The 16,096-nt window shown below is 44.5% G+C and overlaps 2 protein-coding genes across 2 annotated transcripts; one reads left to right on the top strand and one right to left on the bottom strand.

Moving 5' to 3' along the window:
* Window positions 1–4,175: 4,175 nt before the first annotated feature.
* LOC147327940 (uncharacterized) lies at window positions 4,176–7,373 on the top strand. Its single transcript, XM_086297415.1, has 3 exons — window positions 4,176–6,905; window positions 6,972–7,017; window positions 7,099–7,373. The coding sequence occupies exons 1-3, from the start codon at window positions 5,124–5,126 to the stop codon at window positions 7,371–7,373; spliced, it is 2,103 nt and encodes a 700-aa protein (XP_086153541.1). The 5' UTR covers window positions 4,176–5,123.
* A 5,702-nt stretch (window positions 7,374–13,075) lies between these two features.
* LOC147327939 (uncharacterized) lies at window positions 13,076–15,286 on the bottom strand. The gene is made up of 6 exons (XM_086295967.1): window positions 15,034–15,286; window positions 14,110–14,252; window positions 13,932–13,993; window positions 13,705–13,818; window positions 13,461–13,559; window positions 13,076–13,365 (listed from the first exon to the last, which is right to left on the bottom strand). Exons 1-6 carry the CDS (start codon window positions 15,136–15,138, stop codon window positions 13,238–13,240), a joined length of 651 nt encoding a protein of 216 aa, XP_086152093.1. The 5' UTR covers window positions 15,139–15,286; the 3' UTR covers window positions 13,076–13,237.
* Between the last annotated feature and the right edge of the window lie 810 nt (window positions 15,287–16,096).

Here is a 16,096-nt window from a genome sequence, read left to right as displayed (position 1 = left end):
AATTACTGGTGCATGTCTGTTTTGATTTTGATAAGAATCTGAGGATTTAAAGCAGTTGGACTGCTGGTAATGATTGAATGCGGTTGGACCGTTTAGTAGGTTAGGGAATTTGGTTATTTTTTGGTTATAAGGTTGGACCTGCTTCAGTCTTACACTTGGTTGGGTGTTTTACTGTTGTTCCAAAGTATTATAAATTACTCAAGAACGCCAGTTGGACTGGTAGGAAGCGCAGAGCCCGGAGGTTACGCTCCCTCCTTGTCGTGGACGCGCGACATTGACCTCTCGGCGAAGAGGGTTAGTTCAGTGTGGTTTAGCTGTGGGGTACAGGGCATCCCGGAATTAAGCTAGGAGATAGAGTCTCCTTACCGTTTGGAACGGTATCTGCGCTTTTTTGGGCAGCAAAGGTTGGACCTTGGGTGTTGGACACTTTTAAATTGAGTTAGGGAGTTTAGAGATGAGGCCAGAAACTGTTGGACAGATACTGGTTAATTGATCGTAAAAAACTCAGGGAGTTTATCGGTTAAACTGTTATGCTAAATTTGTCGAAATTCGATAGGTGTTAAAAGGTTTAAAATCTGTGCAGTTGTAAATATAAGACGTCTCTGTAATAAAAAAGATTTCTGTGGGTCGAGTCAGCAATGCACTGACTGCCTGCTGCTATTCTTAGATGAAGAGTGTGTGTGCATGCAAATGAGGCAGCTGATGCAGAGCGCATGAGAGGACTATGCTTTCGGTTTTGTGTGTCATTCAGCTCTATAACTATTGTTTGCAAATGTGGATAAATGTCTGCGATTAAAATGCTGGCTTAGTAAATAATAACATTGTAAATATATGAATGGTGACAACGTTTCAAAATAGAATATAAGAATTGTTTGTGTTTAAAACCAACGTTTAGGTAAAGAAGATTTAAGGTGGATTTGAAGGCATAAACAAAAAATAAAAGGGTTACAGTCTGCAAGTGTTGTTAATTCATGAGCTGACTGGATGCAGAGTAAGTGGAGTGGTCATCCTGGGAGGATTGAATGATGCTCTAACTCTGTGGTCAAGTCAGACATAGGCTTTAAGCAACCATGAGCCACTAATAAGCGTGACAAATTAATGAGTATGTGTAAATTGAACTTGTTAAATAGTTTTGATAGGAGTAACTCAATGAGCACGCAATAAAGTGGACTTTTTAGGGGCAGTTTATCACTGACACCATAAAAAGCAACTTAATTAGTAGTTCAATAACAAATTGTAAAGATAACCTTTGTTATTTGATAAGAGAGAGAAAATTCAGGTTACATATAGTGAATAAATAAGGAAATGTTAATCTCTGCGTCATTCCACACTGAAATTTCAATTGTAGGGGATCATTTGGAGGTGAATTGTGTAGGACACGGGGAGACAGAAGAATCTCCCCATGAGTTTTCAGTGTGCTTAGAAATTGAGGAGGCTGAACTGGAAGCCTGCCTGGGTCGTTGTTTTTGTTTATTTGAGGGTCTGCTGGAAGTTTGTGAAAACGACCACCTTGATATGTGGGACCCTTCTCGGGCAGCGATTTTTTTGTTAAACATGTGGCAGGCTGCGCAAAATGGAGAAAGCTTTGACATAATGACATAAAGGTGATTTCGTGGTTTTAGATTTATTAGTACGGGATGCTTGAGGGTGTGTTGCTGTAAAGTATATAAGGGACGCGCAGCGCCGTTAATGGGTTTAAAATAAATGAAAAAACACTAATCCGAGGAACTATTGGAGAGGTAAGTATACGGAGGTGAGCGCGTTGCGCATAAGGGTTGCTGGTGTCATATATTAACACTTTGAGGGCGAATAATTTTGATTGAGTGTCAACGCTTGAGAACGCGAGGACAGCGTCTAAAGTGCTGGGTTAAACTTTGTGTATCACCGAGCAGGGGAAGAGGAGCCAGTGGTTGCGAGAACAGCGAGACGAAGACTGAAACCGAAAGTTAAGCGTGTCTGGGTGACCTAGACCAAGAAGGTAGAGTCGACAAACGCCATTGGAAGAGGTAAGTCTGTGTTTCAGAGAATGGCTGACAGCTCGGGTGCGACACCTAGTGGGAAAAGGGGATGCAAACCTCTGAAGGATCAGCTTGAACAGCTTAAGAAAGCTATTCGTTTGGCTTCACCTGGAGCATTAAAAGCAGCAGAGAAAGAGTGCCAAGCGATGGAGGTTGAGGTAAGTAAACTTATTACATCCCAACAGAAAGGGCTGGGTGATAAAATACCTCTGAGCTTGGTGTTAAAAACTGAAGGAGAAGTGTATGGACAAATGCATGAGCCCCCACGTGCGTTAATAGAGGCATTAACGGTATTGGAGGTTATAAAGCAGAGAGTAATGCAGGGAGGAGGACGAAGATGGAGGACCTGAGCCCCAACCAAGTACAAGCCTAATTTTGAGGAAAAGAAGTGTGAAGAGAGACCAAGCACAGAGACAGCCCATATTTAGGAGCTCAAAGGGAAAAGGAAAGTCGAGGAAGAGTAGAAAAGTGAGTTTTGAACAAGGAGCTCCTGACCCTGGTTTAAATCTGCCTCTAATAGCAGGTCCAAAGAACGAACCAGTTTATCGCGCCTATAAGGTGAGAGATTTGGAAGCATTGGTTAAACAACTTCCACCAATAACCAAGGGAGAACATTGGGAAGGAGAAGAATTAGCGCTGGGCGACTTTCGCGCTTTGGCCGGACGTTGTATGCTGGGTGGTGGGTTAGCAGATGTAGAGCAGATAGCTCAAACAACCAGATATGCAAATGACCTGAAATATCATGAGGTGCAGAATGACTTAGCAGATGCAGTCCGGGAGAAGGACCCAACTCCTAACTCTGGAGCCATTCCAAAAATTATTTGGGATCCCAAAAACACACCCAGAGAGTGTTTAGCTAAAGCAAAGGAACAATGGTTGTTAGGAACAGGAATACATCCGGGGAAGGAGGGTGAAAGTAGAGCGTGCTTTCGTTCGGCAGTGCTGGCAGGGCTGCCCAACCAGGTTGCAGTTGACTTGGAAAAGAACCCAGATTTTGCCGTTGCAGACTCGGTGCAGTGGGAGAGACATGTGACCCACAGACTTCAGCAGGAACAGGATTTGACGAACAAACAAAAGAAAGAGTTAGATGAAGTACAGGCGCAGCTGCTTAGGCTGCAGCTGGGTGAGGCTCGCGAAAAATATAATGCGAAGAAAAAAGAACTGAAAGAACTAAATAAGACTATAATGGTGGCAAGGCCTCAGCCCGATCCTGTGCCTGACTGGCCAGATCAGGATCCGGGTCTCTACCCTGATGACCGTTGGCCCGCCAATGCACCAAGGCAGCGTCAACCCGTAGGGAATTGGGGGACCGGTGGACCGCAGAGAGGGCGTGGTGGATCCGTGAGGGGAGGACAAAGGGCTCGGAATCCAGGGAATCCTAATAATGTGTCTTGGACTGGCTGTTACAGCTGTGGAGCAGAAGGACACTGGTCCCGAGAATGCCCTGAATCGCAGCGAAATTATCAGAGGCGAGGCTATCAGCCCCAGGCACGAGGAGCCCCAAGACAAAGAGCTGCTTACAGGGGAGCACATCAAGCTCCAAACCCGAATGCAGCACCAGCCGCCCAGTACCCAGTAGCTGACTGGGGCTGGGAGGGGGAGCAATACTGATGGAGCCCGGAGAAACTGAACAGCGTGGGGACGGCAGAACCCATGCTGTCAATGACCGTGGAAGGCACTGAATTGCCCTTCCTGGTGGATACTGGAGCAACATACTTAACATTGAAAGACACACCAGACAGTGCAACACTCTCCTGTCACACAGTTAATGTGGTAGGCTTTTCCGGGATTCCAATGACACTGCCATTGACGGATCCAGCATTGACAAAGCTGGGAAAACAGACTTTGAAACACCAATATGTGGTGTCCTCACAGGTGCCTGCAAATCTCATGGGCAGGGACCTGCTTGTGAAACTGGGAGCCACAATCATGTGCTCACCAGATGGACTGATTGTTACTCTGCCTGGAGGAAAAGAATTCCCGTGTCTGGGATCACCTTCAAAGACTCAATATCTAGTCCAGAACTCTGAACAACCCACTGCCGAAATCTACTGGGGGAGGCTGGTGGAAGAAGGCATTCTGAGACATTATCAGCTATGGAAACCCTGGATAATGAGCCTGGCCGTCTACTCCCCTCCGCGAGATCCTTTCCACGTTACACTCTTTTATGATAGGGAAGATAACGATATCTATCGGGAACAGTTCCAGTCTGATCTTGAGGGACAGACGTGGAATGTGCAAACACATAACATTTATGTTGGACCAGAAGGTGTGGCCGCGGCTGTGAAATTTACTGATGAACAACTGCCTTGGTACAATGTGGGAGAGGATTCAGCCCCTCACATTACATTGGCGGTCCACGAGGGTCATGGGCCAAGAGATCTGGGACCAATGGTCAAGCGGGCGCTGGACAACGCATGCTGGCAAAGCACCCAAATTCCAAATGTCTGGTATGCACCAAAATGTAAAATATATCGCATAACTTGTTTGTCCAACGATGCAGTGATCTTAGAACATAAAGAAATCTCCAGAATACATGGCAGGGAAAGAATGGATCATCCTGATGCAGTAGCGGAGCTCTCAAAATTGCCTGGTACTTTGTGGTCCGCAGGGCCCACAGATGTAGGTCTAGCTAACTGTTCGCCTGTCCTGTTCCAGCTGAAGTCTGACATACCATTTAACAGACCATAATAGAAGCACAAAACTGAAGACCAAAAGTGGTTCACATGTATTGACCTAGCGAATGCATTCTTTTGTCTCCCACTGCACGAGTCACTCAGAGACATTTTCTCATTCACATACAGAGGCCGCAAATTTAGGTACACACGCCTACCACAAGGCTTTGCACTCTCACCAGGAATTTTTAATCAGGTGTTGAAAGAGGCATTGTCCCCATGTCAACTGCCAGGGGGCTGTACATTAATACAGTATGTTGATGATCTTCTTATTGCAGCCCCGTCAGCAGCGGCCTGTACGGCAGCATCGCTCGTGGTGTTGAACAGATTGGCGGAGTGTGGCTTCAAAGTGAGCAAAGAAAAACTGCAGTTGGTCCGGCCAGAGGTAACATTCCTGGGCCGGGTGATCGCACACAGATCAGTGGGGTTAATGAACACACACAGAGACCAAATTCTGACACATCCAAAACCAAGAACTGTGAAGGAGTTGCTTTCCTTTCTTGGCTTGACAGGTTACAGCAGGCAGTTCATTCCGAACTATGCGGGTAAAACGGCCCCTTTAAGGGACCTGATCAAGAAAGTTGGTGTTCGAAATCTGAAGGCTGAATTGCCTTGGACGCCGGACACAGAGACAGCGTTCATTTCGCTAAAACAGGATTTGTCAAGAGCCACAGATCTGGCCACACCTAACTATGATGAGGCATTTTATCTTGATGTTTCAGAAACAAAGGGAGTTGTGAATGGTGTGTTGTTTCAGAAAAAAGGGGGAGGTAGGGATGTACTTATGTATGTCAGCATAAGATTAAATTCAACAGAAGCAAGGCATCCCACATGCACACAACACGCAGCAGGAGTAGCAAAGATAATTCAGAAAACAGCACATATAGTGAGGGAACACCCACTGAAAGTGCTCACCACACACAGTGTAGTGGCCTATGTGAACTCACAGGTATTCACAATGACTCCACTGACGCAACAAAGGTTGAGCAAAATTTTAGAGGCGCCAAATTTGATATTCACACATGAAGGAATAAATATGGCAGACCTAATGGGGTCAGGAGAACCACATGACTGTATTAAGAAAGCCCAGCTTGAAGGAAAAATCAGGGAAGACCTGAAGGCAGAGCCCATATACGGAGCTGAGGATTGGTTCACAGATGGATGCTGCCACAGAGATGAAGAAGGATTGAAAGCGGGCTATGCAGTAGTCTGTAGAGTAGGAACTGAGTTTCAGGTGAAAGAAGCAGGAAAAATTGAGGGACAACAGTCGGCCCAGAGAGCTGAAGTGATAGCCCTAACTCGAGCCCTGAGGTTGGCTAAAAATATGAGAGTGAACATCTACACTGACTCAGCATATGCGTTTGGAGCAGCTCATGTGGAACTGGCTCAGTGGAAGAGAGCCGGGTTCAGGACGGCCACTAATGCACCCATCTGTCACAAAAAGGAAATGGAGGAACTGGAAAAGGCCCTGGAGGACCCAGACGAGGTAAGTATTATAAAATGCAAAGGCCACTCACAAGCAGACAGTATGGTGGCAAGAGGAAATCAGAAAGCTGACGAAGCCGCAAAGGAAGCAGCGGGCTACAAAGGACAGAGACAACTGGTGCAGGTAACCCCAGAAGAGGAGGTTAGCACTAACAGCATGGAAGAAGTTAGACAGGCTCAGGAGGAGACATCCCCAGAGGAAAAGGGGGTGTGGGAAAACAAAGGAGCCTGGCAAGATGGCGGTTTGTGGAGGGGGCCAGATGGGCGTCCCGCTTTAACGGCCAAAATGGCGGAACAAAAGGTGAATGAGGCTCACGGGCTTGGTCACGTGGGAGTGAAACAGATGGAGAGAAATTTGTGCCGATGGTGGCATCCTGATTTGAGAAGGATGATACTGGAAAAGGCCAGAACGTGCCTAATTTGTGGGGCACACAACCCAAAGCCAGCAGTAAAACCTGAAGCTGGTAAGTTTCTCATGCCAGAAAGGCCAGGAGAAGAGGTCGTGATTGATTATACCGACATGATTGATACAGGCCCAGGTGGGGTGAGGTATTTGTTGGTGTGTGTGGATGTTCTGACTGGATGGCCCGAAGCATGGGCGACCAAATGTGAAGATGCGAAAAGTGTGATTAAGTGCTTAATCAATCATTACATTCCAAGGCATGGGTTTCCCAAGAGAATTAGATCAGACAATGGTACTCACTTCAAGAATAAAGATTTGCAAGAGGTAGAGAGGATGTTGGGAGTGCAACATAAGTTCGGGACGGTCTATCATCCTCAATTTCAAGGAAAGGTAGAGAGGATGAACCTAAATTTGAAAAACAAGTTGGCTAAAATTTGTGCGCAGACAGGGCTAAATTGGGTCGTAGCCCTGCCCATTGCTTTGATGACCATAAGATGTTCTGTTAACCAATCCACAGGTTTCACCCCTTATGAGCTGCTGACTGGGAGACAGTTTCCAGCACCCTGGACAGTGGTCCCGGTGGAGCAGCCCAGGACAAGCAACAGGTCTCATGCAGAATATTTTAATGAGTTGAAGGCTCTTGTGTCCAGCTTTACAAAACAGGTCACTTGTGAGAGACCCACGGGGAACGGAGAGGTCCCGGACGCAAAGGCAGTGGACCCTGGGGCGGTGGCCCCTATGTCCATGATGCCGATGATGGATCTGGAGGTAGCCGAGTGGACTGAGGAGTGAACAACAACCTGTGTATCGACCTCTGGTGTGCCAGAGGTCGTAAGGGGGAATTGTGGGGATGAACAAAAGTATTTTACCAGCATAATATAATCTGCAGTATGATCATTGCTTTAACAATGTAATAGATAGCTTTAAGATGGCCTTAAGATGTTTATGATGATGCTAACTTTGTATTTCAGGGGCAGTTATAATTATTTTATACATATTGCATATCTGTGCTTATTTGAGTTGATGTTCAGGTTCTTTAAAGGTCGTAAGCCTCACTGACGTGACTGTTCAGGTGATACATGCTGAGGGAAAACTAGAACATAGAAGGAATTGCAATACATGCTTACAAAACACTTATATCAGTTTATTTTATTATCTTTTATATGTTCATATTCTTATATTAAGGTTTAAGTAGAGGTTCTTGGTTAAAACATTTATTTAGTAGAAGACATACACATAGTCTCAGTGAGCTTCTGGTCTGGTAAAAGGTCAGAAGTGCAACAGGTGAATTGAGAAAGAGCATTTGAGGACGAGACACAGACAGTAGGTGAAGAGGTGACACAAAGAGCATGTGAGGTCAACACACACACACACACACACACACTTTAAATTAGATTTATTTAGAGGAGAGGTTAGTTATGTTTGGCTGTAACTGCAAAATTGTCTTGGTAAAAGAGGAACCGTTTCTTGGTGTCTCGGCAAGAAAGAGGAACAAGACAAGAACTGAAAGGTAGACAGGAAGGGCTAGCCATGAAAATAGAAGATGATTTTCTAGGTGAAAAGTCATGATGATGTTGATCTGATCTATGTATAAAATGTATCTGTGACGCATGAAGGGGCGTCAGTAAACAAACCCTGATGTTATAAAATAATTGTTTGTGCTTTAGTAAGTTGAAGATCAATTGCTGTGTTCAGTGATCTTCCCACATGTGAATTAAAATCTTCGTTTGACTTCACCCGGCCGGACCAGTGTGGTTATTTTTCGATCACCTCTTGTACCCTTTCTCAATTCTTGAATCTTAACACATGTTTCGCACCTGTCTACCATTTGACGTATTTGGGTTCAGATGCCCGGACACCACACCGACTCTTTTGCTCTGGCCCTGCATTTTGAAACGCCCTGGTGGCCTTCATGCAAAACGTGACAAAACCTCCGCTCTCATTTGAGGTGGTATCACAAGTCTCTCCCCTTTCATGAGAAGACCATGGACTAGATTGAAGTCCATTCTGTATTCCCAGTACCCCTTTAACTCTGGATCTAGTTTACCTTTTTCTGGCCAGCCTGTCGCACATTGATTCACCACCCTTCTACACAGGTCATCCATTTCCTGCGCCAACTTAATCTCCTCCAGCCTTTTATCTGTTGCTGGGAGATGGGAAACTACACCGTCCACGAAAACCTCCACCTCTTTTTCCAGCTGAAGATCCCCAGCAGAAGGAGGCCCCGCCAGCGGTGCTCGTGAGAGAGCATCAGCAGTGACGAGGTTCTTCCCTGGAACATGGACAATGGTGAAAGTAAAGCGCAGCAGCCTGAGGCGGAATCTCAGGATGCGTGGAGGCAGGTCGTCCAGGCCTCTTGTGCTCAGAAGAGGGACCAGGAATTTGTGATCTGTGATTAGAGTGAACTGTAAGCCCATGAGGTAAGATGACAGTCGTTCACACGCCCACGTTACAGCGAGCGCCTCCTTTTCTATCTGCGCGTAGCGTTTCTCTGTGTCTGTGAGACCTCTTGAGATATATGTGACCGGTCGCCAGGAGTTGTCAGACTGTTTCTGAGTGAGAACAGCCCCGATACCGTATGGCGATGCATCTGCAGCGACTCGTGTATCTGCTGAGTTGGAGTACTGAGTGAGCACTTCTGGAGAGCTTAATATCCCTTTTAGTCTCCTAAATGCTGTTTCCTGTGGCTCCGCCCATATCCACTCGTTTCTGTCTTTTAGCAGTTCCTTTAATGGTGTGATGATTGTGGCTAGTTGTGGCATAAACTTCGCAAGATAGTTGGCCATGCCCATGAGACGGCGCACATCTTCCACACTCTGAGGCTGCGGCAGCTGCTGGATTGCTGTTATCTTGTTGGGATCAGCCTCAATGCCTTTTGCTGACACTTTGCGTCCCACAAAGATTATTTGACTTTTAGCAAACTCACACTTCTCATTCAGAGCGAGACCCTCCTTCTGAAACATTTGGAGCACACAGTGCAACCTCTGGTCGTGCTCCTGCCTGTCTCTGCCATATACAAGCACATCATTGGCGTGACAAATCACCCCTTCAAAATCTTCCAGCATCTGTAACATTCGCCTTTGGAAATGTTCCGGCGCCGATGCAATGCCAAAAGGAAGGCGGTTGAACTGAAACCTTCCAAAAGGCGTGATGAAGGTAGTGAGTGGCCTTGACTCTGGCGTGAGTGGAATTTGCCAGAATCCAGACCAGGCGTCGAGCTTTGTGAACACTTTAGCATCTTTCATCATCGCTAGTGTTTGATCTACTGCTGGGAGGATGTGTCTTTCTCTTTTGACTACTGTGTTCAGGGGGGTGTGAGGTCCACACATATTCTGGGGGGCTTTCCTGCTGGTCTGGGGACCACTACCATGCCAGAACACCACTCTGTAGGCTCAGTGACTTTGGAGATAACACCCATTTCTTCCATTCTGTGCAGTTCATTTCTCACTGCATCTCTGAGGGGAAGAGGAACGCGTCTTGGGGCAGATAGGGCTATTGGTACAGCTCCTTGCTCTATCTCAATGTGATAAGGCTCCCTCAGCACGCCGAAATCTTTAAAAACGTCTGGGTATGCTGCCCTGAAATCTGTCACCGATTCCGTTACTGTGCTTACTCTGTACACAAGACCCAGAGCCTCACACGCTGGCCTGCTTAGCAGTGGCTGTACTAGACCTGACACAAGGTAGACGTCTTCAGAAACACTGCGCCCTTTCACTGCTAGCTGTGCCTCGAAGCAGCCTTTAACATTGAGTGGGTTACTGCCCGGCCCTAGTAACTTCTTTCTGGGTCTCTGCAGCTTACCATCCCTGTCTGGACTGTACAAACCCTCTGGAATAAATGTAACATCCGCCCCTGTGTCAAGTTTAAAATATACATTTTCCTCATTTAACTTGACCTTTTGCACCCAGGGCTGTGACCTCCCAGTCTCTACTTCACCCAAGAACACACAATCCTCGCTGTCTGTATCTTTCTGATTTTCTGTCACTTTGCGTAGAGCTGTAGCTTCGCTACTGCGACAGACCGCAGCAAAGTGCCCTTTTTTCTGACATTTTCGACACTGTACCTCTTTGGCTGGACATTCTGTCCATGAGTGTTTGTTCTTGCGACCACATTCCTTTACGCTTTGCTTGATTGGGTTTTGTTCTTTCTTCTGCCACGTCTGCGTTTTCCCGCGTGTTGTATTTGTCCGTATTGTGTCCATGTTCAGTGTTTTCTCCACTGCCGCGCTGCTGTGAAGTATTGATTGTTGTTTCTTTACCGTTTCGCTCTGCCTAACTTTCTCAATGGCTTTAGCAAGAGTCAACTCTGAGTCCATTTGCAGCAGCTCCCTTATGAATTTGTCTTTGAGTGCTCCAAATGCACAGTTTTCTGCAAGGTTGTGCACAGCAGTGATGAACGACTCTGTACTTTCCCCATCCTGTTGCCGTCTGGAGTTAAACTGTGCTCTTTCAAAAATTACGTTGTGTTTTCCTACGTAATGTTTGTCAAATGCCTCTTTGACAGTAGCATATTTCTTTTTATCTGCATCGCACAGTGGTAAAACTGCCAAAACATCAGCAGCAGCGTCTCCCATAGCATACAGGAGTGCGTTAACTTGATACTCGTCTGATTTGTTATCAAGAGCGGTTGCAATGCGAAATCTTTCGAACCTTCTGATCCACTTTGGCCATTCGGCAGGATGAGAAAAGTCAAATGTTTCTGGGGGTGTTATTTGTACCGTGGTCGCCATCGTGACGTGTGGATCCCTGGCTTCCTCGCGTTCAGAATCCAAGCTTTCCGACCTCGTCTCCTCCCTCCGACATGTGAGGCTCGTGCTCGACCGCGCCCTGTTGCTAGCGCCGGTCACAGCCTCGGCTGCGCTTCACCTGCATGCCGGTCTTGTTCGGGTTACGGATGCGAAAACTTCTCTCGAAGTTAACTGCACCGTACTGTACTCGGGGGGGGGGAAAAAAAACTGTGGAGACCGCCGTTCGCACTTCTGACACCACGTATAAATGATGACACTGGACGCAGCGTGTTCGGGTGATGTTTTCCAACTTTTCTCGTAACCCCGGAAGCTCCCCACACACACAGCCTTATGGGAACAGTAGTCTACCGCTACAATTCTCACAGCTTGTCACAGGAGCTGAGCACCCAAGAGGGAGAAGGCTGAGAACAGCGACAGCAACATGAATCATCTTGGCTCATCTGCTGATGGGTTCAGACTTTGAAGTGTGTTCTCTAGTTATGAGGCTCAGCCCAGTTTAGGTGATGTATTCGTCTGTTTTTGTGTCGTAATCTGAGGAAAGGAAGATGACAGAAAAACTGCATCAACCTAAGTAGTGAAAAAATGCTGAAGTATTGTGCCAGCAATCCATAATGACACTAGCCACCTCCCTTACACTATTTCTATTGAATTGAACTAAAATGCTTTCCTGGTAATTCAGTTTTTTTAATATAGTGCCAATTCACAGCAACAATTAACTAAAGGCGCTTTATATTGAAAGGTAAAGACCCTTACTTCCAGCAGAAACATGCTCATCAGGTAATAGTCATGTGCTGCGAACAGTTAGGTGTGAGGGGAAAAAAGCAAACAGCAGAGTGTGACAGGTCAAAGGCAAGGAGAAAGATCCAGATCCAAGAAGAACTACTACCTATCACTGCCTACTGCAGCATAATGGAGGGTTCAGGGTCATGTGATCCAGCCCTAACTATAAGCTTTATCCAAAATACAAATTTTAAGACTAATCTTAAAAGTAGAGAGAGTGTCTGTCCCTCAAATCCAAACTGGGAACTTTTTCCACAGAAGAGGGGCCTGCTTTGCATTCTAGGAACTCTGGGAACCACAAGTAAGCCTGCAGTCTGAAAGTGAAGTGCTCTCACAAGGAACTGTGAGGTCTTAAAGATATGAGAAGGCGGATTTTAAATTTGATTCTGAATTTAAAAGAAAGCAAATTGCTACAGCATTCTGGATTGACCAAAGGTTTTCCGAGGGGGTTTTAGAGCAACTTGATAATACTAATTCACAAAAATCATGTCCTTAACTTCTCTTAGCAAGGGGATGTCTACGTTATTTCAGACTGGATGACCCATAGAGTAAGATGATCTTTGGTATTTTGCTGGCACGGAGTAAAAATGGTCACTAGAAATTAATACATTTCTCCATATATGCTCATTAATACACGTCAGGCAGAAAAATTGTCTCACTTTCTAATTAAAGACTTTGATTTTAAAACCACTTACTGTGGACTGCAATATTGTATTCTGAATTCACTAAGAGGTACATTGATGTTACAGACTTCCTACAGATAGTTTTTAATCCAAGTGTCAAGTGACATGGTTTTCAAGGTTTTGTTCATCATAGCAAACCTTAGGTTTCATATGATGAACTGTCAGCAACTAAAAGAGAGGCCAAAAATAAAAACAAGCAAAAATAAATAAATAAAACCAAAATAACATGTGAACAGGGAAAGAAAAGGAAAACAAAAAATAATGAACTATTAAAACAGACAAAATTTCATAATTTCCTCACCTTTAATGGTTGTTTTGACATAGTTTGTTTTCTGCTTTGTGTTCTAACACGTATAACTTGGTCTAAAGATGTTTTACAGATGTGAAAAAAACTGGCCAATCTCTCAGATTTAAAGGGACATTTAGCAGAGATTAAAAGTGCTAAACTACCAGTTCACAAACACATCAAAAAGAACATCCAGGACTCTCGCAGCTCGATGTGCCATCTTGTTTTCTAAACAGCTGTTGAGGATACTGAGCCCCTCTGAGGGCGGGAGGTTGTCAGGGCAGATTTCTGTGTATGCAAAGAATACAAATAAAAAAACAAACAAACAACTTTTATGACATAATAGTGACACAGTTTGTTGAGAAATGTGCTGAAACTCTCACCGTTGTTTGGGTCCATCATAATGGGTGATGACATCCGGAGACATTCTGCTACTTTCTTTAACGTCTCCACAACGTCAGGAGAGACACTCATTTTCCTGCCTGGAAATAAAGAGCAAAAAAAAAAAAAAAGGGGGGGGGGGTAGCTAAAGGTTTTTCTACAGATTTTCATGCTTCAAAAAACAATAGTAAGAAGAAAAAAGAGTTCTGGATTCACACATGGCATAGTGGGATGTGTGTTTCTTACTGAATAGAAGAAGGCTGGTAAAAGTATCTTTCCCAGAGATGACTTCTTCATAAGCAAGCAGACAGTCAGAGCAGCCAGTTGGCAGGTAGACCTCCTTTAGGTAAAAAGGCTCCTCTGTATAAAACAAACAAAAAAACAAACAGTTTCGTGAGATTGAAAATCACAAGAAACTACGTGATTGCAGGTTTCCTCTGCATGTAAAACCTCCGTGGCCATTCTTTACTCACTGATTAACATTGTGCTGTTTTCAAAGACCACATCATACGTCATGCTCGAACAGTCACCATTTCTGTGAGGAAGAAAATAAAAGCATCAGAGCTCCAGAGATATCAAAATAAACATAGAAAATAAATATGTATAAATGACTTCAGCTATTGTGTTAAAATTGCTTAAGGGAGCATTTACATTCTCTGAGTCTGCAGGATATTGAGGACGTTACTGTTGGCAGTTGTAGTAATATTCACCCAGGCGCTGGTCAGCAGGAAGGCCAGGGAACGGCTTCCCGGGAGGTCAGAGCTTCCCCCAACATACATCCATTTTCCCAATATCTGGAGCACACAGGCACAAGTTGAATTAAGTATGTTTAAAATACAAAACCCTATATTTTATTCAGAACAAAACATCAAAAAACATCAAAAAACTTGTTTAAATTGATTGGGTATAGAAAGAGCATCTTAGGTAGAGTTTGAGAGACACAAAGATGGAACTGTGGAACTATTTCAGAATAAAGGTCTGCCTGCAGTCCAGAGCTTTCACCAGTTGGAAACATTTTGATGTCTACAAACTGTTGTTAAATGAAAGGGGGATGCTGCAGAGTGGTAAACAGGAGCTCGTCCCAACTTTTTTGAGATGTTTCTGCCAGAAAATTTGAAATGAGCCAATATGTTTCTTTAAATAGGACATTTATTCACTTTAAACATTTTATGTGTTTTCTGTGTTCTATTGTGAATAGCATCCCAGCAGTCACATCACAAAAGGTGGGGTAAACCCTGGAAAGGTGACCAGTTTGTCGCAGGGCTAATATAGAGAGACAACCGTTTATACCCACATGTACACCTACAGCCAATTTACAATCAGCACTGCATGTCTTTAGACTGTGGGAGGAAGCCGGAGTACTTCGAGAGCGCCCGTGTAAACACGTTGAGAACATGGAAACTCCACACAGACCAACCAGCCAGGTGCTGGATGCAATCCCAGGACTTCACTACCCCTAAATTTCAATATGAAGTCTTTAATTGTATTGTAATTCTGACAATGGATTGGTTTTTTTTCTAAATTTTCTCCCTCCAAGAGCCAATATCAGGACAAGTTTGCTCCAAAGCAACTTACCTCATCCGTGTTGACAGTTATTGGGTTTATCAGAGTGTCACAGCTGCTCACGGGAGCTGAGCGTCCCACCGAGAGCAGACTCAGCAACAGAACAACACACTTCATCTTTTAAATGTCTCCTTTGTGCTTTTCAAGATTTCCTCCTTCTTCTTTTGTTACTGCCTCCCTGTTTGCCTCCAAGCTCTATTTTGACTTCACAGCCTCACAGATTTCTCTGGATGCAGGATTTATTCACTTGTGCTGTTAACCTTTGCAGCAAAGGCAAACAGCAGGGGATGATCGAAGGAAGACTTTGACCTCTTTGAGGAATATCGATCCAATCACATGCAACAGGGAGCATTGTGTGGGCTGTAATAAAGTGCATTTGATGTTTTCTTTATTCACTGAGATAATCTTCCCCGATTAGTCACTGATACTCATGGATACATGAGATCACAAATTTATCCTTTTATGTTAGTAAAATTAGGACTATTGCAAGTGTTACTCGGGTATCTGTAACACCCTCTATTTGCATTCAACTGACTCTAAGGTAACTGAAAACAGGGAAGTTTATTGTTGTCAGAACTCATAGGGTAGTCATCTCTAATTGGACCCATAACAAATGACAAATTAAAGAAAAAAAATGTGACTCCTTCATCCAAATACAGACTCTATAAAAGCACAAACCTTTAGCAGTTTGCAGCATCCAGGACAAAAACACCAAAGAGGAAAGACATCAGCAATGATCTTAGAGATGCAATTGTTGATGCACATCGATCTAGGAAGGGTTATTCATTTCCAAACAATTTTAAGTATTCTACAAAAAACAAGATTATTCACAAAAAAGCAGTGGATATCCTGGCAAATTCAGTTAAGGGTCAGAGAAAATGCAAAAAACCCAAGAGCTACAGGCCTTAGCATACCAAATGTTAAAGTTCATATAGGTATAATTAGAAAATGGACAAACAAGTATGGCTTGTTTGAAATGGTTACCAGCAGAAAGCTTTTGTCTTAGGTTTGCAACAAACCAGAAGACTTCAGAGACAATGTGAGATAAGATCAAAGTAGAGAGGTTTGCAACCCA

This window comes from Aulonocara sp. 'chitande type north' Nkhata Bay, linkage group LG6 (genome assembly GCF_057382095.1).
Source record: "Aulonocara sp. 'chitande type north' Nkhata Bay isolate Kocher_YH1m ecotype deep benthic linkage group LG6, A_spYH_male_GT1.1, whole genome shotgun sequence".
Classification (NCBI taxonomy): Eukaryota; Metazoa; Chordata; class Actinopteri; order Cichliformes; family Cichlidae; genus Aulonocara; species Aulonocara sp. 'chitande type north' Nkhata Bay.
This window is presented reverse-complemented; position numbering and strand designations above follow the sequence as displayed.